The 25,832-nt window shown below is 41.7% G+C and overlaps 1 protein-coding gene across 2 annotated transcripts in view; it reads left to right on the top strand.

Moving 5' to 3' along the window:
- rabgap1l (RAB GTPase activating protein 1-like) overlaps positions 1-25,832 on the top strand; it is a 122,856-nt gene that overhangs the window by 59,498 nt on the left and 37,526 nt on the right. For both annotated transcript variants that reach the window (XM_047586222.1, XM_047586223.1), the window contains exon 14: positions 19,315-19,428. In XM_047586222.1, coding sequence (XP_047442178.1) covers positions 19,315-19,428 — 114 coding nt within the window. The remainder of the gene's footprint in view (positions 1-19,314; positions 19,429-25,832) is intronic.

The raw sequence follows: 25,832 nt of genomic DNA on the forward strand, positions 1-25,832 counted from the left end.
TGGCCTGTGATGGCACCAGATTGGCTGTGCTGCTTCTGTCTGTCTGAATTGGCAAAACTTTTAAGGTTGCATGGGTTATTTTAAATCTTATGGGCAATATTTGTTTCTTCTGTTTGTTATTTTATTGTCATGAATTGGGCCCACATTCTTTCCATCATTTTACATGTTTCTGATATTTTAATTTAGAAGCTGTTTCCAAAAACTCATGTTTATCTACTTAACCCAGGGACTGGCTAGCTGTGTTGAAGTCCATTATCCCTGCAATTAAATAATTATAACATCTCATCCTCTTTAAAACATCCTGTTTTCAGCACTCTCCAAGTGTGGCCATTTATGATGCGTAGAAATACTTTTGCCTCGCTGAACTTCTTCTTCTTTAGCAAATCTCTGCGATGAACTGTGAAAGAGACGACCTTCTTTTGTCAAGCGGAGGCGTTTTTTCAGAGCCGTGGCTTGGTTTTTACGGTCAATATCTGCTTTTTGAATCAGGTCAGAATTCAGGTAAAATTGTTAACGGTGGCCATGTTGCTATGAGGCTTCGCTGTGTGGGTTGGGGAATACATTACATCATAAATAATACAGATCCTCATAAATGTGGTAATATAAAACTGTGTGTGTGAGTTAACAGGACCCAGCTGCCAGCCTCCTGTGCCCTGGCTGAGGCTGGCACGTTACACACTCAAATGCAACATTTGCAGTGAAACACATAGTAGAAACGTTGAGAGAACACAATCATTGTATTGGTTGTAACACATGAACACATAAAGAAAGGAAGATTTTGAAATTATGAATAAGAAATTAGGGCTGACTAGGCATGACTAGCAATATTATTGCACAATAATCCATAAATAACAACTGCAACCCCAGATTTTGTTTACGTTAAAGCAATTATCCTTTTACAAAACCTTTTAGAAACAAACTGGAAAAAAAAATCAGTTTAGCTCTAGGTCTCAGTGTTGCGTTATGTCATCAACTCTTACTAAAACCACATGAACCCCTAGAGGATGAATTAAGTATGACAGTTATTTTTATTGAAAAATTCCAGCTGATGTTTTCACTGTAATTTTTGCACTTATAAAGTAAATTTCATCCCAAGATTGGACCTTCTATCGGGACAGTTTTGGCCCCCGAGCTGTATGTTTGAAGCCCTTGATTTAGATTTTTAGGTGATAAGTGCTTTAACATCCTGAGACCCTGCATCCTCATATGGGGACGTTAGGTTTTAGGTTTTATTGCAGCTTATTCTGGAGGAACATTAGTGGATGCTTTAGTTTGCCATCTAGTGGTAGCGAAGGTTATTAACGTTTCTAGTTTGATATGATGCGCAAATTTAACAAATAAGCAATTTTTGCTAATTAGCAAGTACTCGTTTGAGGACGTTGGGACTTCATTGTTTGCAATTTTCTCATTGCACGGCCATTTTCAGGTATTAAAAAAAAATGGTTTTATATTTTATCACACATTGGTGATTTCTTTAAAGTATATATAATGAAATAATCCCAGTGTTCACATATGAGGACACCAAAATTACTATTTCCTATCGAAAGATGATGCCTAGTTTTTATACGTCGTAGGTCCTGTTAATCCCAAATACCTTGGAGAAATTAAAAAACGCATGCCGAACATTTAGTTATGATAATCTTAGAGTGTTTAAACAAGAAACAGAATACGGAGTAGAAATAAAATGGTGGACAAGACATTCTGACAGAATAATGGATTGACAGCAGCCACGTCAGGAGCTGACCTGAGTAGCGAGTTATCGATTCACTTGAACCACTACAATGATGATTAAATCTGCGACTGATAGAGTGGTTTTTCACCCTAACCCCCACCTTTCCAATCCCTCCAGGCCTTGTGGTCAGAAGCACTGAATATTTTAACAGCACTAGATCGCAGCTGAATTTTTTGTCACCATAAACCATTTTATTCCAAATCCTTTTAATTGATACACTCTACCAGTTAAGTCTTTTGACTGGTCGTGTAACTTAAACTTAAATGTTGCTTTTCATCAGTTCACATTGGCCAGTTCATGTTGGTCATGTTTTTCTCCTTGATTTGATTATATTGTAATAAACAACATGTCAGTTGAATTAAACAGTAGCAGTTATTTAAATAGTGATTATGTTTTTCGCAATGTCTCAGACCGTGATAAATCCTCCTCTCCTCCAACACGGTGAAAGCTGACACTTTGAACTGCAGACATTCTTCCATCTGCATAACAAAAAGATTTTCATTGTAACGTATTGTATTAAGTCCACTTTTCGGACGGTGCTACCGAAGGAACGTCTAAAGACTCTTCTAAATCTTACTTTTCATCCGGTCTAATTTAATTTGGCGTAATTTGCACCAATATTCCTGTTCTAGCTGTTCACACGCAGAGGACAAACACACCTTGATGGACAGCAGAGGACGAGGCTGTTTTTTATTGTTAACCTCCCTGCAGACCTCAGGTACTGAAGCGCTGCCAGCAGATGTACCGCCAGCTTCTCTAATTCTCTCTCAGGCCATTCTGGCTGAATTAAATACCATAAGACAGTCAAATTACCCCCTTGGCTCCTTAGCGTATCTCATTCCTCCTACCTACCTCCTCTCTCTCACTTTCTGACTTTCTATCCTGCGGCAGTGTTTCCCATATATATGCACACCAGGCCAGGTTGTGTACTAGGCAGTTATTTAGTGGAAATGGTCCAGCAGCTCACCCGGGGCCATCGCTAATACGGCTAGTTCTCCTTTGTGGTGTTCAGCATTGGTTCTCCTGTTGGGGTGGCAGCGTAGAAGTGAAAGAAGAATTTAAAAAAGTGGTGGTGTTTACTGGCCGCGTGTCTCCTTGGAGTCTGTCCCGGTCGTTCGGTCCATAAGTGAATTTGTCTGTGGTTTAGATTAGTTGTGTGTTATTTGAGTTCGCTCCCAAGGTCATTCAAGTTTGTCCACAGTCTTTGGTAATCCTTTCAATGTCCACGTAATAGTTAAAATATTAAATACAACTTCAATCTAGCGGAGTTACACCTGTAATGTTCAACTTATACGTATTAGAGGTTGCACGACTGCTTCAGACTTATTAAAGTTTGTTTGCTGCAGATATGCATAGCCTGTATAAAAACAGGCTGCGCCTCAGCACCATTAATAGCATTTAATAGTACTCTGCAACATGTTGATAGATGCAGGGCTTAAAGTATTCATGTACAGTGTCGGATTTCCAGCGTGTGCTGTTTGACCGCGATTAAAAATTTGACATTTGGAAAAAATAAGGCCGATTTGGGATATTTTCAGGTTCAAACAGTCAGTTGAGTTCATCTGCCAATGGAATGAGAGAAACACAGCTTTCCCTCTCCAAACTAGCATCAATCAGAAGTGGGGTGGATCTTGGGAGGCATGGTTAAGATCCAGCTGCAGCTGAAAATTAGCTCTGAGTCGTCAGAAATCACTGCTGCACATATTTCAATATTCAATAATAATATATCGGAAGTTGTAATATAGAATTTCCAAGTGATAGCGAAGGGATAGTGTAGCCGGGTTAATTTCTCTAACGCCTTCTCCTTGTGCTGCAGCTAAATGTCTAATAACAATGAAACTCACCAACACATAGCTGATGTGCAGCCTCCTTCTCTCCGTTATCGCACGGCGTTTGGTGAAGTTGTTAACCGACTGCTGTCCAGATGATTTGGGCCGTTCCTCTGCTAGCGTTAGCAGATGCCTTTTCAGATGCATTGCAGTTGTTGTATTTCAGGACTGACATGTCACGTTAGTATGAGCTTCATCTTCAGTGAACCGCTGCTAGTTTGCTGTAACGACCCACTGGACTCCTCGCCTGTCTCCTCAGCGATTAGTCGACACAAAGACACACCATGCATGAATTTATTTACAATTATTTATATAAAAATAATAGTTATTTGTGGGTTTTTATTTTTATTTTTTTGTTTAGATATGCTTGTAGGTATAATGCAAATTAGCGACAACAGGTGGTAACAATTCAGGACTCATTTAGGACTAAACTTTAAAACCAGTCAACGGATAATGAAAACAGCAAGAAACAAAACAGTACATCTTTACTCCTGCTCCGTGTACTTTGCCTTTTTCGGTTGTTTCTTAGTTGCCTTCCTGCAGCTGACATCCTCTGTGTTATCTCTGTGTATTTGTGGCTTGAAGCATGTTATTACTCTTCAAGGCAGTTTTCCTTGAAATGGTAATAGAGCTTTTGACAATTGTTAAATATGAAACCTCGTCAGTGTGGATTTTGTTTGTTTTTTTTAATTAGAAATGCAGTTTTCAGTACATTTTTCTTTTTATCAAGTCCGACCCATTCTTAACTGCACAAAGATTTTACACTCAGAATCCAGTGGCTCAGTGTACAATGTTAAATATTTGAGTTAGCAGCACCTTCCCCCTGTATATTCTGTGCATGTAATCTGTATGTCAATAAACTGTCAGCTATCCAGCTCTTTATCCTTCGGTGCCGTTAGAGCGTTTCCATTGTCTCTCTGGAGGCGCTGCGTCGCTATGGAAACCTTCATCCGAGTCTGAAGAAGCAACAAGGTTTCCGAGAGTTTATTTGAAGTTTATAAATAGGGTGCAATTAAAATGGATGTTAACGTCAACTCCACAATAACATCCCTTTCATGAAGAAAGGAAGAAAAGGAAGGCATTCATGTTGGTGTATTCGTGTCTGAATGTTGCTGGATTCGCACGAGTAACAAGTGGCTTGAAGACGTGTAAGGGCACAACAAATAACACACCTTAGTACAAATCCATGCACGAGGCACTTTGTCTCTTCGCACAAAGCCACAAAGCGTCTGACCCCTCCCCTCCGCCGCTGTCGTCCCGTGGGTCTCCTGTCCCCATATAACGGAGATCCAAACTCATATCCTCCAGTCAGAAACACAACACAGAAAATGTCAGATACCTGGGGGGCTGCACTTTATCCGCTGACCTCTCTGAGTTCACCAAAGTGTTCGTTCCCAAATGCAAGCCAGAGGAGCACAACACGTTACGCACATTAGATGAGTTTTTTTTATCCATAGTTCACTTTGGGTAACACATAGAAACTATAAACTGTAACTACGTGAAGAAATATCCAGTAAACAGCAGAAAGGGGAATCAGCTCTGTGGAGGTTCAGCGAGGCGTTGACAGTGACGAGTAGGAAAGGATGGTGTTCCAGTTTGTCAACCAGATTGTATAGACTCAGCGTATAGAAAGAGTTCATTGTTATCTTGTTTTCTGAAGTGGAAAAGATGCTTCCTATAGCTGCTGCTGTCTGTAGCTCTCGGCTGTATTTTTATATACTTTTATCCAATAAAATAGATGCCTTGAAAATGGAAAGAACTGCCTACATTTCAAATGGTTATCTTCTAATTTCTTTCTGTCATCTGATGCAGTGTTTTACACCCAAACTTATTCTCTATTCATTCATAAAAGTAAGGGTTTTACAGCTCAGTGCTTGACTCCATCTAACTCTTGGCTCATTGGAAAATGGGCAAAGAGACGTAACATGACCGGATGATGCCTTTGCCAGAAAGTTACCGAGTAGCTGCCTTTTTATTTATGCATAACCCGCGAGCATCTTTATACTGTACGTTTGCTGTGGGAGCCGACTCGCTTCATGACTGGTTCTGGGGTCGGACCTGTGCAGAGCTGAGATGTTCTCCCTGCGCCTTTGGGTTTCCTCTGGGTGCTCCGGCTTCCTCCTTCAGTGCAAAGACGTGCTCGTTAGGTTAATGGCCGTAGGTTTGTCTTTGTGTGTTGGGCGACCTGTCCAATGTGAGGAGCAATCTAGAGCCAGTATTTCTTGTAGGAAACTGTAACAACATTGAGATAAAACATGGCAGACTTCATATGTAGGTATGAAGTGATAATTTACACTATTAAAAAAATCATTATTAATTATTATTATCATTAATACAGGTCCTTTAAAAAGAGATGCTTAGAAAGATGTTATCCTCCTCTCCTCAACTACTAATCTAATAACAGCTCTTTTACCGTGTAGCTTACTCCTTTTTTTTTTTTTTTTTTTTACTAACCTGAGCGCTTGTCACCAATTTCACTGCGAGCGAAATGAGAAATTTAGCTTTTTCGCTTTCTGTCTGCTCGATGTGTCTGCGCTCCCAACTCGGCTTATTGAAATGCAGAATGAGCCGGACCATTAAAATGCCACGGCAGCGATACAGAGACAGATGAATTTGCAATCTGCCAGGCAGGCCAGCTGTTGCCCCCTCCCCCTCCATCACCCCCCCCCCCCCCCCACACACACACACACACACCCCTCCCCTCCTCTCCCCTCCTCTCCCCTCCTCTCCTCTCCTCTCCTCTCCTCTCCTCTCCTCTCCCCTCATCTCTTCTACACGCCACCCACCATCAACCCTCCAGGGAAGCCTCCAGAAACTTCCTCGCCAGCAACCAAGGACAAAGCCCACGGGGGGAGGGGTGGAGGTGGATGGGAGGGAGGGAGGGGTTGGTTTTTAATTACCGGGTTGCGTCCTCTGAATATCACACCAATAGATTATCTCGGTGCGTCCCATGGAAATGAAGAGAGAGACTTGTGCGAGCCAGGTGTGTCCACCGAGAGGTAGAGTCATTATTACATCCCGATGTGTTATGACTGGAGGCGAGACTTTGAAGTTATAATACAGTCTGTGTTTTCTGCCTGACATACTTTCAGAATTAGCACCTTTCTGTGGAATGTTCTTCATTTTGGAAAGGTGGAAGTTTATAGTTTAATGTCATGTTTTAAAAAAACATATATATATATATTATTATTAGCAGCAGCTAATTGCGCTGACCTCCTGACAAGCAGGATTTAGAGTATACCTCATTCGGCCCCATGGGATCTCCTCAAAACCCTTATTATTGTTTTTATTTATTTATTTTTTTGAGGAATCCATTGGGTGCCTCGGTGGAAATTAATGGCAAACCTTTGAATTGCCTAGAAAGCATTTTTATGTTTACCTCGACAAGGAAAGGAAAGGTTTGCTGAACACACATTTTTCTTGCGTTCGTCTACAGAGCTGCACAGTTTCGATGATCAACAACAGGAAACCGCGCTCTTTAGTCCGCTGAATGAGGTGCTGCTTAAATGCCTTGCTTGTAAGCTCGGCGGAGAAGGTTGGAGTTTGTTTCGTGCTTCCTTCGCGTCTTCTCCTTAGTGGTTTCTGGTGTAATGATGTCAACGGAGGAAGAGGCTTCTCTCTAAATTAAATCAACGCACAATAAACTTGTGTCTAAATGTCAGACTGATTACAGGAGAAGAGAATAACTTAACTTAGAACTTAAACTCAGAGTTGCCATAGTCATATTTAATCTTTTTAATAATATTGACTGTCTTGTCACAATTCAATGTTCTGCCTGGAAACTTTTGGACCTGGACCATTTTATGTGGATGTTACTTGGACATGAAACGCTCGACCAGACCAGACCAGACCAGACCAGACCAGACACCCCATACCAATGACACTCACTAGATCACTAGATCTGTGGGATGATCCTCAACCCATAGGACCCAAAGGCCCCCCCCAAACATCTATTACCTGTCCTAATATTAGGCGTGATCGGTGTATGTTGTGTGTATGTGTGCTGAAATCCTCTCTTATGGCATCTTCCCCTCCCTCCCTCTTTCCCTTTTCTACATTTCCTTTCAGGTTTCTGTAATCGAAACGCAGCCCTTTTTGTCACTTTCAATCCTGGTCTTCCATTGAAAGAGCTCCCTTCTCTCCAAAAGATAAAGAAGCCGGCTAATATTCTGCCTGTCATTCATTTAAACGCACTCCTCTATTTCTCCCTCTTCCTGTCGGCCCGTTTAAGTCACCGCTCCCTCCCTTGACATTTTCTCTCGGCTGCAACACGTTATCGCCTCCATTTCCATACATTGTGTAACTGAACAAACAACGGAGCGGACATTTTCTCCAAACCAGCCTCGAGAATCCGACTTCACTTTTTTCACTCTCGCCTTCTTGAGTTCCAGGGTGCAGCCCTGCAACAGACGTGCTCTTTAACACAGCATTATGCTCGCTCACCATAGCGACTGTTCTCTGACACAGCCCCGTAATGCACCCCCTCCCTCCCTCGTGCTGTGGCCAGGCTCAGGCGGGGCAGCACTTACTTTTGTTCCTCCGTTCCCATCAGAGACGGTGCTGTCCAAGTGCATTGAATTTATCCAATTGATCCAGCTCTCTGCTGGTGTGAGAAGAGGCGGAGAAAGGAGCCTGAGAATGGGATTAATAACGAGGTTTGACAGTATATGGAGATGGGTAACACATAAACAGTACTGTAATGATTTCTCATCAGGTTCAGGGGTGTGTTTTGCACCGAGTCGTACTGTGAAACCTACTGGAAGCCAGTAACCCGCCTCAGAGGATTTACTCTTGGTGTTAATTGAGAATTTTACTGGCAGAATGCTAACTACTGCTGCACATTTTTTTTCCCCCCACCCTGACGACAATAAGATCATTTGTCTTCATGTTTATCTGTTATCCTTCAGTTGCGACCTAGTGTGGGTTTAAAGCTGTTGCGATTCTCTCATCCTTGCTTTTTCACCTCGCACACTTCACACACCAGCTGAGTGCTGCAGCCTCCGTTTGTTAAGTACGGTAACTAGATAGAGTCTTGTCCTGGTGTCCAACCTTTCTACACGGATATTGTGCTATTTGTTTCTGGTTGTTCTGAGATGTAGTGGGCTAAATATAGCATTCATATTGACAAAAAGATCCTTTGATGGAGTGGTGTTTTGGTTGGAATTTGTCCTTACCACATGCTTAGTCCTAAACTTGGCGAACCTAAACAATAAAGCAGTGTGTCACTGTGGTGTTGTTCGCACTGATGAATCACAGCAAGAAGGTTTTGGGTTTGAGTCTAATTGACTGCGCGCAGACAACAGTTATTATGGTAGCTGGTTGCACTGCTATTGACATTACAGACATAAATATGTTTAAAAATGAATAAACATGTCAAAATAAATGGAACCGTAATTATCCCTAATTCTACTAATTTCATCTTGATAACATTTAATTCTTTTTTAAAAAAAACTCATTTCCGAGCTGTAAATGTCCCCAGATTTGCACATCAGCAGGCAGCGCTAACACAGGGCCATGCAAACCAGTTTTACTACTAGTGTGGGATTCCTTTTTATTTTTATGGAACCATCATTACAGTACAATAGTCCATCTTTAGTCACTGCTTTAACTCCTCTATCGGCTTTTGACATTTTCAGTACAAATACTGTGATATACATTTTTGGTGATACCGGCCACCCAGCCCTGTATAGAACATTGTTACTCTGGAACTAGCTTGTTGCATAATCCGTGACAAGTGAGAAATTTGTTCTTGCTCCTAGGGCTGCGAGAACAAGAAAAAAAGCTTCCTGTTCATCACACCAAACTACATTGTCGTGTCTTTTTCTTATTATTTTCAGATGTCGGTCAGTTGCTTGGACGACCATGGACCTGGAGAGATTAGCGGTCGTACTATGAATATTAGCATCTGGGAACTCACAGAGTGGCTGCTGACATTTCCACTTTCAATTTCTGACCAAGCACAGAAAAGTTGCTGGGCACCACACTACAAAAAAAAAAAAAAAAAAAAATGTGTCGAGAACAAGCTACGAGAAGTCGCTTTTGGTGGTGTGTGTAACAGCCTTAACTGACAAATATTGGAAATGTCCTCACACAAAGTAAAACAGAAATGCTGTGAATGAGGCCGCTGCTCTCCAGATATCGGTTTGTTTGTCTTGTCCAATTGTGACAGTTTTTTAGAGTTGTTAAGTGAGACATTTAGGTTTCCTCTCTAGCTGTGGTCCTTCTGTAATTATTCGTTACACACAGTTTGGCTTCATTCTCAGCAATCTGTCTTCGTGGCTGCCTCCAGCGGTTTAGCACTAGCGGCATCATCTCTGATTGGCTGGCCTGTCACTTTAAGACTTAGTGGGCTCTGAGTGTTCAGCTGCCTAAACCCGGCGTATTTCCCTCCTGCCTCATCGGTTTAGCAAAGCGTGGCTGCCTTTCTGTTGAGGGGCTCACCAGCCAGCACCCGTGGGCCCCTTCCACACCCGGGAGTTACATAACACTGTCAGAAGAGAAGGGTAACAGGAGAGCCTGCTGCTCTCTCTAGAATGGTATAATGAGAAGAAGGACCGAGCTGCTTCTAAGATTCCGCATTTACATTTTTTACATTCACAGCATTTAACTACCACTTTTATCCAAAGAGCCTGAGAATGTGAGGGCAGGTAGGTGGTTCATTATCTTGCTCAAGGACATTTTGACAGGATTCAGTGGTGCTGATGGACAGAATGACTCATTTCTCCGAAGCTAAATGTTGACCTTGTGCTGCGAAGCACACATAAGTCTTGGCATAATTTGTTTTTTTTTTCTGACCTCGCTGTACTTTGTTCCCAGCATGTCTCATGTTTTAAAAATGAGCCACAAAAACCCACCAAATCAATTTATCTGTTTATGTCAAACGCCTCAGCGATCACTGGCATTCACACTCATTGCCTCCCGGAACAAGTTCAGTCTTTCTCCAGCAGCGTTGAACACTCTTACCCCCCAAATACACCCCAAAAGGCAAAATATGTGGTTGCTAGAGTTCAGGAAAACACGGACTTCTATGTCTTGACGTGTTTTGCTAATGAACCTATGACGACTGCCATGTTTACTTGGCGTCTGTGTTTATAAAGTAGCAGACTTGAAAAGATTGATGGGTTCGTAATAAACAACTCTTTTAGAAATCCTAGTAGCTGTGAGTTGGTCTTCTTGGGGTGAGCTGTGTGGTTAGAGGAACATCTTGGGACCTGAAGCGTTCCCATTGCCCACTGGTGAAGTGTCCTGACCAAGCACCTAACCCACTACGCAGGTGGCATCCCGATGCTCTGAGTGTATCCCAAACTGTGTGACCAAATGCATGGGTCAGATGCAGAGAAAGAGAAAGAATTTCCCCATGAGAGATGAATTAATGGATATATTTTTTTCTTTTTTGTCTTCTGTGAGACATGGTAAAGTAATAACCAACGAGGAATTCGGAAATCCTTTCACCGTTGTTGCTCTGAGTTGATCTTATTTAACAACTTCCCAAAGAACTCTTATGTAAAGCTGCACATGTCTGCACCACTTTTTAAGGACGTCCTTTAAGGTACTGTACCACATTACAATGTAGGTACAGTCGGGTGTTATTTCACTGTGGAAAAGCTTGACCTCTCTACCTGATACTGTGAAGCTTACAGCATGACCGGACTTCAGCATGGCCCGTGGTCACCAATATCAGCTAGCTGTGTGACCAGTGGCCCTGGAGGGGCCCCCCCCCACCTTGGTTTCATCTTTCCTCCCTACAGAAACAGGAAGCTGGTGGAGCCTAATAGCCAGCAAGACAAATAATAAGTGGACAGGGTACCTAACCTGTCGGCTGCAGCGGCACACTTGACATGGAACAAGTCTGGTGTCAGCCCAGTTGTTCCGGCTTTGAATGAATTGTTTTTATCATAAAATGACAGGTGTTTGCTCGCATTGGCTTCAAGTACAATATAAACTGAGGCACAGCTCCCATGGCAGTGATTAACATTTAAAACATCCCCACATTAAGAATCTGCCCTTTTACTTCTTTGCAGCAGAAGCAGCTTAGAATCAGCCACTGGAGACCAGAACAAAAAGAAAAGAAAAAAAATCTTTATTTTAAAACAAATATTTACTTGAAGCTCCGAGACTCACGCTGACACTGTTAATTGAAAGCCAAGCTTAGCACTTTGTGTCATTTTATCATCTCTGTGACGTTCTGTTGCTTCTGCTATTTATTTTTCTTGTGTCTTGTTACACGCATGCCTTGCCTAGAATTTCAATTTTGTGCACAACTGATATGCAAATAAATTATTCATCTTCTACTGCTCGTTGCACGTTGCACATCGTAAATGGAGTAAAAGTGCAATTGCGGAATGTGATTTATATATAAATAAAGTGTGACTGCACGGCCACCGGAGGGTTGCTCCGGCATGGCAGCACGGCAGCATGGTGTGTCTCCAGACAGTTCCTCTCTGCAGAGGAAAGCCTCTTGACTTTGTGAACCTGTGGCAGCTTCCACCAGTCAGGCCTGTGTGCTTAATGAGATGCTGTTGGATGTAGAGAGATGTGGAGGTGGAGTGCAGGTCCGGATGCATCAGCAGTTTTTATTTTTAGCTGCCTGTGTTAAGTAGGTAACCTGTTGGTGAGGTCTGAGTAATGGACTGTCTGCCCAACAAGCCCCCAGGCTACAATTAGAGGAAGCCTCTTGTTCCCCTCTGTGTACATATCTCACTGCCTTCACTTTATCTCCCTTTTTTTTCAACTTCTTTCTTCATCTATCTCTTCCTCTTTTTTTTTTTTTTTTATCTGTTGTGATCTGTCTACGCCTCGTTCCCTTTCTTCCTTTGCTGTTTGCCGCTCCCCCTCTTTCTCCCCTCTTCTTTCTGTCTTGCCTTCCACCTTCAGTCAGTCAGTCAGTGTAAAACCAGCAGGGGATAAGTCTGATGGGCACACACTATCCTGTAGAACACGCACACGCACACACACAGTTTGTTTGATTCAGACTGATGGTGGACAGTGCGGCTGTAATCCCCCTGCCTGTGCTAATGCTTTTTTAATCCCTCCATATTTAACATGTCATCTGCAAAATGCAGAGACTTCCCGTGCTGATACGAAACATCCGCACCGTTTTTATAAATATATTTATGATGGTTTGCACTGCATGCATCTGTGGCCGTCTGAACTCCTCAGCACTGTCATCAGGGCCCATTCTAACACTCATTCTCTTTATATAACAATAATGCATGTGCACTACAGTCAAATTCTTGTACCTACAATTAGATGTATCTACCAGTAACAGTATTCATTCATTCCTCCATTGTATCGCTCTTACACTTAGTTATCATGTGTAGCTGTAAATATTAAAAACAGTGTACAGTTGTATGTATAAAAAACACTGTGCGCCCACTGTAGATTCTGTGTATGTATCTACATATGTATAATATTTATATGCAGTGATGCATCATTTACTATATGTTATTGTGTTCTCTTGTCAGCATATATGTAGCACAGTGGGACTAGGAGCAACACTATGTTTTTATTAACATATTGTATATTTTTTATGTTTGCCTTTGCATGTGTGTTTGTATGCACTTGTATACACTTATGTATATTTGCGTTCATGTCTTCTGACTTTGGTGCGTGCCCTCATGAATGTTGAACAGTCCTTTTTAAGCTTGTCGTTTCACTCTAGTGTAGCAGCTCTCAGACATTTGCATGGTTTTGTGTGGAGTTTTTCTTTTTTTTTTTTTTTGGAGCTTCGTCTTCTCTTCACATGCTGCCTCTCCTGCCTCGGCCTTATCGCAGCCTCAGATCTTCCGTTGCTCCTGTCTGGAAGCTAACAATCCCTAACAGCCTAAGCACCCTCCTGGCTGTCTCTCCTATCGATTCACCTGTGGCAGTTGTGGAAAGATAGTCAGGCTGAAGATGCTTTGGGTGATGCTGATGGTGATGGCGGTGATGTTGTTGCTGAGCTCACTGCTTCTATCTGTGTCACACTCTGTGAACACTCTCTCTAGTTTCAGGAGATGATAACCTGGAGGTGTCATAATGTGCTGGGCTCTCTGCCCAAGCCGTAGCAATGTGGGCAAACACTTTTAGATTTGCCCCATTAAGCCTAAAGAGTCTGATTGCAAAATTCACAATATATATATACACCAATCAGGCATAACATTATGACCTCATTGATAATTTTGTGTAGGTCTCCTTTGTGACAGTTGTGACTCATCAGAAAATGGACATGGGCTTTCTGAGGGTGTCCTGTGGGGGTCCTTGTGTCCTGTGGGTTGAGGGGAGGGGCCTCTATGGATACTAGTACTTGATCCGTTTGGGATCTAGTGAATTTGGAGGCCGGGTTGTCACCTTGTGCTGTTTTTGGAGTTGTTCCAAAACCATTTTGTGCGTGTGCCTGTTTCAGGCTGCTGCCATCAGGGTTGTGGCATTGGTGTGGGGTGAGGTGTCTTTTGTGGTCTAGGTGGGTGCTGCAGGTCTAAGTAGCATCCACATGAATGAATGTCAGGTCCAAAAGTTTTCCCAGCAGAACACTGAATTTTCACAAGACGGCAAATGTTAATTACTTCCCCTGTTGGTGGTTTTAATGTTGTGGCTGGTCGGTGTACATATATATGTTAGCACCGACTACTGCTTAGGGATTGACATGCATCGATGTTGTCAGGAATCAGCTGATCCGGTCCATGTTCCTTTTTAGTGCAGCGATTAGTGGGGAACCAGTTACAGGGCTCCACATCTGTGCTCATAGAACCGAGGTTACAGGTGGACGAACATGGCTTTGCACGCATCAGTAAAGCTGAATTGGGGCACTGTGATGGAGAACTGATTCTAGATAGATAGACAGACCTTTATTGTGTTTTAAAAATACGCCCACAGGTGAAAACACAAGAAAGAAATTTCGTTGCAAATGGCTACTGACGAGGTCGCAGTTTTTGCCCGAATGCCGTACCCTCACTGCAGAGATCAAAGAGCTGCAAGCTCCAACTGGCACTTAGTAGTAAAAGGTGTACACAAATCTCCTCAGGTCAAGAGTAGATTTAGGGAACTGTCCTCTATAAAACAAAATGACCTTTTGAGGTGGTGAGGGAGGGACACAACTGCAGCTGTAGCCTTTTTATTCATGAAACTTATGAGACGGGTGCAGTAATGCTTCTACGCTACAGTGTTAGAGTGGAGATGATAATAAAATGAAGCTTTTTTAAGCTTTCTTCAATATTCCAACGATGATTTTGAGTAAAAAGCTCTGCGTAGTAGCGTTGTTGTCACTTGCCGTTCTGTGGAATTAAACATCACTTCGAAGAGTGCGATCGTCTGTCTGTACATCCCTGCCATAGCGACAGTATCTCAGATAAAACACGGATCATTTTAATTTCGCAGAAAGAAAAACACACCGGTGCATGAAATATGAGATCTATCACTGTCAGGAAAAAATTGCTCAACTAGTAAGGCTGCGCACTCGACGCCACGGGGCTTAAATGGTTTTTGAACGTTTGATTTTTAAATTGAACCTTAGATGAGGGGGGGAAAAAAATATATCAGAGGGGCACGTGGAAGTGGAAGGATGGAAAATGAAGTAGATCACGGAAAGAGAATGACATGGAGAAAACGGTTTAGAAGGAAGTTACAGGAGAAATGAAGTGAAAAGAGAGGAGAATGTGGAAGTGGAAAAAGAGGAGGAGATAAGGGGAACGCGGTATAAGGAATTCATTCAAAGAGAAAAGAAAATACGCAGGAAGGAAGCCGAAGAGGAAGAAGGAATATGAGACGAGAAGGAAGAGAGATTAGGCACCACAGAGGACGTCCTCTCTCTCTTTTTTTTTTTTTTTTGGTGTTTTTTGAGTAATGAGGCTGTTAATTAGCAGAGGCACGCATGGTTTATTAAATCAAAGTGTTTACAACTTTCACTGTCAGCCAGATTATTGCTGGTCCTCGCTGATGTTGCCATGGTAATTACAGCCTCATAAATGTGTCTGTTAATAAGATGGACTAAGTAATAAAAAAGTAATCCATTAATCAGTGGTCTATAAACACTTTAAAAGTGATGTTTTTACTCACAGCGCAATTAATTAAGCAGTTGTCTTTCTAAAATAAAATAACCCCCCAACATTGAGTCCTCCTTGCTGCGGTGAGGACAACATCCACAAACTACAGGGGACATTTCCACACTTCCTCACCTTGTCATTGGCGTTTGATTAAATCAGGTCTGAATATAGGAGGAGCATGAGGTTTTTGTTTATTAGTGTCGAGGTTTAGTGAAAGTACGGCGCATCACACTTTAATAAAACCCACTTCTTGGTGTGTTCAACCAACTCTTCATGTACAGTCACATAAGTCAAAGAAAACTGAAACTTTTCATAAATATTGGCTTTACGTGTTGTTGACAACAAGGGTTGCACAACTGTTGTATGATGAAAGTTGACGCTAACTAGTCTCTGATGATGTCACTGATGAAAACACAGTAGAAAGTAATGCTTCGCCACAATAAAACCTATATTCTTGATGTGACGGATCATGTGTTACTCGGACTGGGTGGTATGACCAAAAATGTATATCACGGTATATTACTGTATTTTTTTTTCATGCATAATCATGTGGTCACACCATTTTCTACTGGTTGAGATTGACTAAGGACGGACTATTTTACTGTGATGATGAGTAAATATTGAAGAATAATCCCACACTAGTAGTAAAACAGGTTTGCATCAGTGCCTGCTGATTTGGAAATCCGGGGACATTTACACCAAAAAAAAATAAATAAATAAACTGGGAAAATTACGGTTTAATTTATTTATTTTGACATATTTATTCATATTTAAGCTGCTATGTCTGTAATGTCAATAGCAGCGTGACCAGCTACCGTATTAACTGTAGTCCGCGCGCAACATTTTTTTTTATCTCATTCATAAAAAGCTAAATTTGGGGACGTTTTCGGGGACAGCTATAGCCGTGTGCACTGCAGAGATGTTTAGCCTGTATAAAAACACACTGCAACCATTCATAGCATTTAACAGTTACTCCACAGCATGTTGTAAGAAGCCTTCCTCATGTACAACATCTAAAGGTTGAATAGCCTGCACAACGCTTGATGTGCAGCTACTTTCTCTCTTTTACCACAGGACGTTTAGCAAAGTTGTTAATTAACTGCTGTCCAGAGGATTTGGACCAGCCTTTTCAGATAAGTGTGCATTTCAGTAGTTTGCTGCAACGATCCACTGGGCTCCTCGTCTGTTTTCTAGGAGGTGTCCATGTTGTTATTGTCACGTGATTGTCAGTGACTAGTCGACACGATGCAGATGCCACGGCACAGCAGTGAAGTCGACGAACTCGAGTAGTGGAGTCTTGACAATTTACAGTGCATTAAGTTTAAAATTAAAATTAGTTTTGGGTTCAGGTTCGAGCAGCTGTGTACATGTAGGAAAAAGGTAAATAAATAAATAAATTAATTAATTAATTAAAAATTACAATGCTATACTCTCAATCGTGGGGAGCTGCATTTTTTGTTCATTTTGTTGTTGTTGCTGCAACACGAGCATAATGTAAAACCGTTAGTTCCATTTCCAACACATAATACACAGAACGACACACCTCCTCCACACTACAAATCTCATTAAAGCATTACACACAGTTGTGACAGCAGCTTCTATCAAACCCTTTTGATGCATGTGTGTGTGGTGGATATATATACATGTACATATAAACCATATGTATGCATTTGTAAAGTAATAATAGTATTGTGAGATACTGGCAGCGTGGTAAACAAGGAATTATATTTAGCTGATCATCAACAGTGGTACAGTAGTGGTAAATGTAAGCGTGCGTTTGGAAATAATCTTGTGTTTTGACACATCGCTGTTAAGGACAATTAATATTCTGTCTTAAGCAGTTGCTCGTGGCTGTTAGGAGATTTTTAATTTATTTTTTTTGTTTTTAAGGTCTAAATTGTGAACTTTAACATTACAAATATATAGTTGTATGCGTCGGTTTAGACATGACTGTAGTACAGGGCATAACATTATGACCACCTTCCTAATATTGTGGAGGTGACTCATCAGAGAATGGACACAGAAACTTAATTTCACTAACACCTTAACACAGAGACAAGCAGCGGCTATAACGCTGTGGCTGATTGGTGTATGTATATGTATATTCTTATTCTTACATGTATATTCTTTTCATTTTAAACTTATTTTTTAGGGCCTTCGGGGTTAGATGCTATTACAACTTATTGACGAGGAAGCTTGGACACCACAAAAGGAGCAAAATGATCTTCTATCTTTATCTTCTCTGTCATACAGTCTGTTTATTGAGTCAGTATATTCCAGCCATTCCAGCCTTTTTAGAAATCTTTGCTAAGCTTTTATTTCTTTATAGAGTCGCTGACCTCCAGACCTCAACCTTTCACCATCTGTTTGCCACAAACGTGAAGCCCACTCCCTGTTAGCGTTTCTTTAACTTAAATGCCTCCCCTCTTTTCTCTCTCTTCTGCCAGGAAACCAGAAGAGAAAAGAAGCCGACTTTCTCTCACTCACACATATTCTCCCGTTCTATCTCTGATATACACAAACACACATCAAGGCCAGTCAGGCTCAGGGTTGGTTTATCTGCAGCTTACAGTGAGCTGCTGGAGAATGCTGTGCTCCCTGTCCTCTCTCTTTTTAGTGTTTGCACTGTGTGTGTGTGGATGCATGTGTGCGAGAGAGAATGTGCATATAAAAAAATAAAGTGACAGGGAAATAGCAGAGTGTCTGTATGTATGTGTGCTCATGATTGAAAGCAAGCAACCATGTTGGATGTGTGAGTACAATATGGTGTCTGTGAATTACATGGTGCATATATCTGTGAAGGTTCTCAGTCATCCAGGTCATATTATATCCAAACAGCGCCACACTATCTAGTCGTTGATGGAAATTAATTGCACCAGTTTCTTGTCAAGCTGGTTTCTGATGAGTTACACCTACAGAGTCCCCTGTTAAAACCTCAAACTTCCCACCCGTCCCTTGTGGTGCGTTCCATTTACCTCGGAGGGTGGCACTGGGTACGACGTCACACCTGAGTTATTGGCGGTCCAGTCACAGAAGTTGGAAAACAAGATGGCTCTGTCCATGAAAGCGCTTGCTTTGTCTGAATGCAACTTGGTGTGTTAAATGTTTTTCATAGTAACTAATATTATTGCTATAATGTTAAGCTTAATTTAGACTATTTAAGTTCCACAAATTGTGAAAAACTTAAATTACACTATAACAGCATTACAACATATGTATGTGGAAAAATACTGTCTGTACGAACAGTTTAATGCGACAAAAATTAATCAGAAGTCCCAATAAACGGAATATTACTGGAGCTTCTAATTACTGTTTACACATGGGGCGGCCATCTTGGTAATTCAACTCAGGGGTAGTGAGGATTCTATGACTTTCTGAGTAGAAAATCAGACTTCATTTTGTTTTCAGTTGAAAATTCCACCTCAAAACTCAGTAATTCCGACTTCTGAGTACAAATGGAACAAACCAGGCGAACTTAGAAGCTGCTCGGACTCAAAAGCATTGAGCCCGCGGACAAACATTAAAACCCACACAAACGCAATGACCCAGCAGCGTGTTCTAAGTTCATATCTAACTGTGAACTGATGCAGTCAGTTATGAGTTGAGTGCAATACATTTGCTTGCTTTGATACTCCAGTTTAACGTACATCACCCTGAACGACAAATGAAAACGATGAAATATAAACTCTGGCTTTGTCACGTTTGTAAATCCCGTAACCTGTGTGTGTTGCAGGACTCGCCTCAGGAAGGCGTCATCACCCGCGACATCCACCGCACGTTTCCCGCACACGACTACTTCAAGGACTCCGACGGAGACGGACAGGATTCGCTGTACAAGATCTGCAAGGTGAGGAGGCCGAGGTTGTTCATTAACCAATGAAACCGTCTCCTGGTAACGTTATAGTGATTATGTTGCATCTTACCTCACTTTCTTTATGGAATCATGAAGAAGAAGAAGAAAGCAAATCTCTTCACACCCTCTTTAATTCTGTAAATGCTTTTGAAGACGTCCCTGCTTGATAAGCTAATTCTCAAATGTGTGATAAGCTGTGCCTATCTCTACCAAGCCAGCCATTACTTTTTTCCCCTCTTTGTGGTCTGGCACAGCTCGTTAGGAATGTGCTTGGCATTTTAAGTTGGCTCCACAATATATGATTTACTGAGACATCGACATAAACCCTTCCTACACGTGACCCGCCGGACATACGCACCACTCAGTGGACAATCTTTTCTTCCAGTCCGGTTGTTACGTAGGTGGCTTCTGAATATCAGATTTAAGGCAAGAAATAGGTCATGTAGACTGCTCCAAAAAAAATTAAAAGGAGGTGGGTGGTGGTGAGTCTGTGCTGGTCTGGGGAGGCATATCCATGGAGGGAAGCACAGAGCATTACAGGCTGGACAACAGCACCCTGACTGTTATTATATATCAGGATGAAACTCTTGGACCTTTTGTCAGACTTGTCCTAAGTTCCTCTTTGTGCACTACAATTAAATGCCTGGCCTCATGTGCTGAGAGTATGCAGGTAGCTCCTGGTGGATGAAGGAACTGATACCATTTGCTGGACACCGCACTACCATTTGGAGTTGCGCACTTGCCTGACCTAAATCCAATAAAACGCCCCTGGGACATGATGTTTTGGTCCATCCGATTCCGCCCAGGTTGAACCTCAGACTGCCCAGTGATGCCCTGGTCCAGATCTGGGAAGAGACACTCCAGGGCACTATGCCCAAAAATTCTCAGACCATACAAACTACTATTGTAGTCATTATTACACAGGATGAGATGTTACAATCCCTTGTGCCAAGATCCAAGGCAAAACACATTTGGAAGCCACAAGAAGACCACAGCTAGCTAGCCTAGCTAACTAGCCTAGCTAACGGCAATTTAACCAGTGCTTATCGGTACTGATATTCCTGAGCAGTGAAGTTTTAAACTGCTTTTACTGTCCACCAATGAGCCAAAATATTGTGAGCACTGGGGATGGAGCCGAACCCGAATAACGTGTTTTTTACAAATACTTATTTCTAAAAAATAGCTGTCAAATTATTTGTATTCAAGAACGAGACGAACAGCCTATCAAAAAGCTGTGAATATTTGTGCGTCTGTCCGGATTGAGTGACGTTCAGGAGTCAGGGTGAAAAATCTCGGCTCCGTAACTTAGTAGACTCTGACTCAACCATACGACGACTTACACCATTATTTGTGTCGAATTGCTTAACTTTTGGGAAGCAGAGTTTGACCAAGAGATAATTCCGTTACGTTACATTCCTACTGAGACGTCTTCAGTCAGGTTCTCTCATGTTAGCATTCGTCTTAGCTACCATTCGTTAGCTCGGTAATTCAGACTATTGTCTATTGGTAAATGGTAAATGGTCTTGCTATTGTGTAACGCTTTTCTACCTATTGGTGCTCAAAGCTCTTTACAGTCACAGAGGTTCTTGTATCTTGCTCAAGGACACTTCAGTATGAGGTACATTCCAGGGATCTAACCTCTGACCTCTCTACCTACTGAGCCACAGTCACCGCTATTGTCTCCCACAAGCAGCGAATCATCATCACAGTCATGTTCTGCCCCTTCAAGTCACAATAAATCACCTCTATTAACTGCATTTAATGCAAAACAACAACAATCAACCGTGGCTAATTAAAGAATACTTATTTTTAATATCCTAAATTAGACGTGGGACTCAAAAAAATGGATTTTTACACCTATTTTGAGTTTTATTCCAGTACAAATACCGGATGCTTTGCACACTGGTAGTGACCACCCACTGATGTAGTGAATAATGCACAAGGTGCAATATCAAGGTCTGGGGTACAATAGATGAAAAAGGAGTCAGAATGTTGAAAGGTTTAAAACTCAAAGAGTGTTTCCGGTGGTCAAGCAGCAGTGAGCACCGAGCAACGGTGATCTGAGGACAGTGTGGGTGATATGATCAAACAAGCTCAATTTAGAGGACTTAAAGGATCTGCTGCTAATACTTCGTTACAGGGCGTCTTCAGAAGACTTTGAAGAGTTCAAGCCTCGATGGTTCAGATGTGTTTTGTGAGGCACATTGAGGACTAACAGAAATTAGTCACTGGGTGCCACGTTTTGGCTTATCAGTGTAAATCTCTTAAGGCCTTGTTTAAAAAACTTTGAAGGTAAAAGTCATTGTTCTAATGACTCTATAATTCAAAGATTAGTCCCGCTGTCACATTAATTCCGAGTAGCTGTCCTTGAGAATGAAATCTAACAGTGAGGTTGTGAGATGTAGTTTGTTGAGGTAATTAAAGGCTGCATTAGTCCAATGCAATGTGCAAATTTATCTAGCTTTCCATGAAAATGCAGCTTTAGTTTGTATTTTAGGTATTTACAGGTCTCACAGGTGGCTAGAAATCTAATTTAGGTCACAACAGCAGCATCACACACACGCAATTTTATACAAATACTGAAATACTATTGGCAGAGGATGCTCTTTTGGCTTGTTGTGTTACATGCCAGCCTCTATATAGTCTGTTAAAGATAGAACAATAAGTGAACAGTGGAAATGCACAACATTTTATGCATTATCAGTATGAAGCAGCCTTGACTTTTTCATGGATCAGCCGCAGTCCCACTACAACAAAAGACACGCAACTGTGTCTGCTTTCCATTAAAATGAGGAAAATAGGTGCTGTAAGTGGAGGGTCCCCCCGTGGACTCACATCCCGAGGTAATTATCTGAAGACACACAGTGCATTTTATTCAAACAAAAGCCAAGGTCAGCTTTGCTGAAATGTATTAAAGCCTGTCTTAATCTCTGCCACTGTCCTCCTTTCAGCCTGACTGCAGCCGTGAACTCAACCAAAAGCAGCTTTTATGCACAGATGACTTTGCATTGCTTGATGATATATTCATGTATAGCTGCACCTGTATGCGGCTTGTCACGCTATCGTCTGTGTTGGGAGGGTATTCAAATTTAAATTTCGTTTTTAGAAAATTGTCAAATCAATATATAATATTATGGTTTCATTCTTAAATCTTAAATTTTGTCATAAATGCATATGAATAGCATGCACTGAACCTAAATATGGACACCGTAGGAGTGTTTAAGTATGTTTTTGTGGCAGGGCTGTAGCTCGTCGTATTTTCCTGCCGCTGCTAAAGTCTGGCTGGTCAGTGCTGTGGGAGAACCTGTCAGGAAGGTTTAGCATCCAGTCTGGACCCAACTAGGTCAGTGGCGAGCCATTCTTCATTTGTATGCAAATCCATGTAGATTTACTGCTGATAAGGTTGGTTGGATCTTGAGGCGTGGATGAGTTACAGGCACAGAGGATCCAGGACAAAGTTTATATTCATCTTTATAACCTACTCAGTAATAAGCCGGGAGTCTTTCATTTTCTGACCTTTACTCTCTTTGGAAGCTTTGTGGAGTGTTTTTTTCCCGGTGATTTGTTTGATTCAGTCACGTTTCTAACTAAGATATACAGTCTCAAGCATCTACTGTGAGATGGGCCTATGGAGCAGTCGGACGGTGGGATCAGCAGGAGTGGGGATTGAAAACCTGACTGTCTCAGAAAAATGGATTATAGGAAAAATCTCTGTACACATCCATGGAAACCAAATTTAAGCAATAGGCAAAAAGCAAACACAATAAGCGTCAACGTGCCTCATCAAGCAGGCTAATGTTATGTATGCATGCACGCACAATTCAGGCTATTACTACATATCCTGATCACATTACTGTATAATGAAAACACAATGCCAGCTAGAGTTTCTTTCCTGCTGTCTACTCTGTAGTTGCCTCCGAACAAATAAATATGCAGTCCTTTTTTTTTTATAGTATTTTATTTCTGGTTCTCATTCAACGAGTGACTTTTCCTTACATTTTCTGTCATTCATTTACTAATAAAGTCACACAGTGCATAAAGATACCTCGAGGAGGAAAGAAAGGGTTCTGTTTTGCTGTATGTAAATCTTAAAAGTTAAAAAAAAAAAAAATGCACTTTAACTTGATGATGCCCATTTTGTCCAAAGTGACAACATCTTTTTAATAGATGCGCAGCCTGTTTGTGCAGTGAGGTGTTCAGGTTTTTGTTGTTTTGCTCACGGTTGCAGAGAGCTGGCATCGTGATGCCACGTCCAGCGTTGCCTTGTAGAATCTCTAGCACGTCTTTCATACATTTTATTTATTTTTTTCTTGGCTCCTAAAACCATACATTTGCTTTAAGGAGCTCTGGAAACCGCTGCTATGTTATGTCTTTGCACAATCATTTCCAACTCTTTTGTACTCTTTATTAAGTTGTGTGCAAGTCTGTTTGCATGTAGGTTCTAAGAATCTAGGCATTTCACCGCAATAATCCACCCCTCTGAGCCTATTATCTCTTCAGGCTAACAAATTTAGATTTCACCCACCAGGACCTCCCCCATCCATCTGTCAGCGTGCACTTCTCCCAGCCGAGTTGGGGACGTGTGAATGCCACACTCCATCAAGCATGTCAGCTTGTAGATTACACTCCCGACAGCTCCACAAGACTTCTCCATTACCTGCACATCAAACCCCAAATTAGCAGCGGAGCTCTGGACGTCCACCCTCATTTTTCAGACGTGGAATGCGAGGAGGCAGTCTTTTTAACCCCGTGTAGAAGGGTTTGACTGCAGTTTGCAGTCCATCAGAGTGAGCGTCCTGCCAAAATATCTGTGAGGAGGATATTGAAGCGTTACCAGCTTAGTCATTTCAAGTGGTTCTAGGTGAGAATTAAAAAAAAAAAAGAAGGATAGTGAAGATCTTACTCTGCGCCAGGAGTGCATCTACCTAGTCCAGGAGTTCTTTCTTTCTTTCTCAGCTCTTAAACATTAGGCATGAGCTCCTTTTCTTTTCAAGGGTGTTTGCAGATAAAAGAGTCGTAGCTCTGTGTGATCTAATCTTCACGTCCTACTCATTAAAACAAAACAGGGACACTTTTTCACGTCCCCGGATCCTCGTGTCCACTGTGAAAAGACCTGTCTGATCATTAGCATGATTGGTGGGGTGTGTCAGCATCCGACCGTTATGAAACGGCGCCTCTCCTGAATGGTCATCTGAAGGTTATCCTCTCAGATCCACACTTCACTGCCCGAGACAGGCAGGTTTTCTCAGTTTGGACAGGGCGTCTCTTCTCTAAATACCGCAGCAGGGAGACGTTTCGTTTTGGGGAATGCGGTGCTGTCGAAGATTAATAAATGGGTGGTGGATTCAGCCTTCCTCCTCCACAGTGAGGCACATTTTCATGTTGCATTGGTGCCATGGACGTGAGTACTGGCAGCTGCCAGCATAGTTCTTCAGAAGTGCTTGTCAATCAGTTGAATAGCTTCAGAAACCCCTCACCACACATCTTTTTGACGTCAGATTAGGGGGTTTCACACCCACATCACAGTTTAATTGGCCAGCTGTGCGCCGATGAGAAAGCAGCTACAATTTGAGCTTGTCTCTCTAGTTCTCTCCTTTTTTTTCTAATTAACAAAAAGTATTTCTCCCTATTTATGTTAAGAACTCGTGGTTGCGTTACACCCATATTTAGATCATTTCGTGACTTTCCCACTTTCTGTGACAACTGTTTTCTTCACCATAGTGTTTCCTGTAAAGGGGATGTTAAAACTTAAGATTGCTGGTGAGTTTGCACAAAACTTTGTACATGGACCAATCAGGCATAACATTATGACCACCCTCCTAATATTATGTTGGTCTCACTTGTGTCTCCAAAACAGTTGCGACTCATTAGAGAATGGACAGGGGCCTTTTGATGGTGTCTGGCAACACAGTGTTGTTAGTGAGGGGCCTTTGGGTCGTAATGGTGCGTTCCATTTACCTCAGTTCAGAAGCACTTGACTTGTCCGAATATAACTTGGTGGAAACTTGGTGTGTTCAATATTTACATTTTTTTTTGAGTGCAGAGTAAAATCTTGATATTAACTAATATTATTGCTATAATGTTACAACTAAATTTAGACTATTTAAGTTACACAAATTGTAAAGAAATTTCTAAAAATGTTCAACAGTTTTAAGTGTTCCATTTAAACAGTTTGCCACAATGGTTTTCAACATATGCATGCGGAAAAATACTGTCTGTTCGACCAATTTAATGCAACAAAAAGTAATCAGCAGTGGACAGGAGCTTCTTATTACTGTTTATAGACAGAGTGGCCATATTGGTAACTCAAATCGGGTTAAGTAGTGAGGTTTCTACGACTTTCTGGGCAGAAAATCCAACATTGAGGAGCGTTCCAGTTGAAATTCAACTCTGAAAAT

The sequence above is a fragment of the Mugil cephalus genome, chromosome 6, assembly GCF_022458985.1.
Source record: "Mugil cephalus isolate CIBA_MC_2020 chromosome 6, CIBA_Mcephalus_1.1, whole genome shotgun sequence".
In the NCBI taxonomy this organism is placed as follows: Eukaryota; Metazoa; Chordata; class Actinopteri; order Mugiliformes; family Mugilidae; genus Mugil; species Mugil cephalus.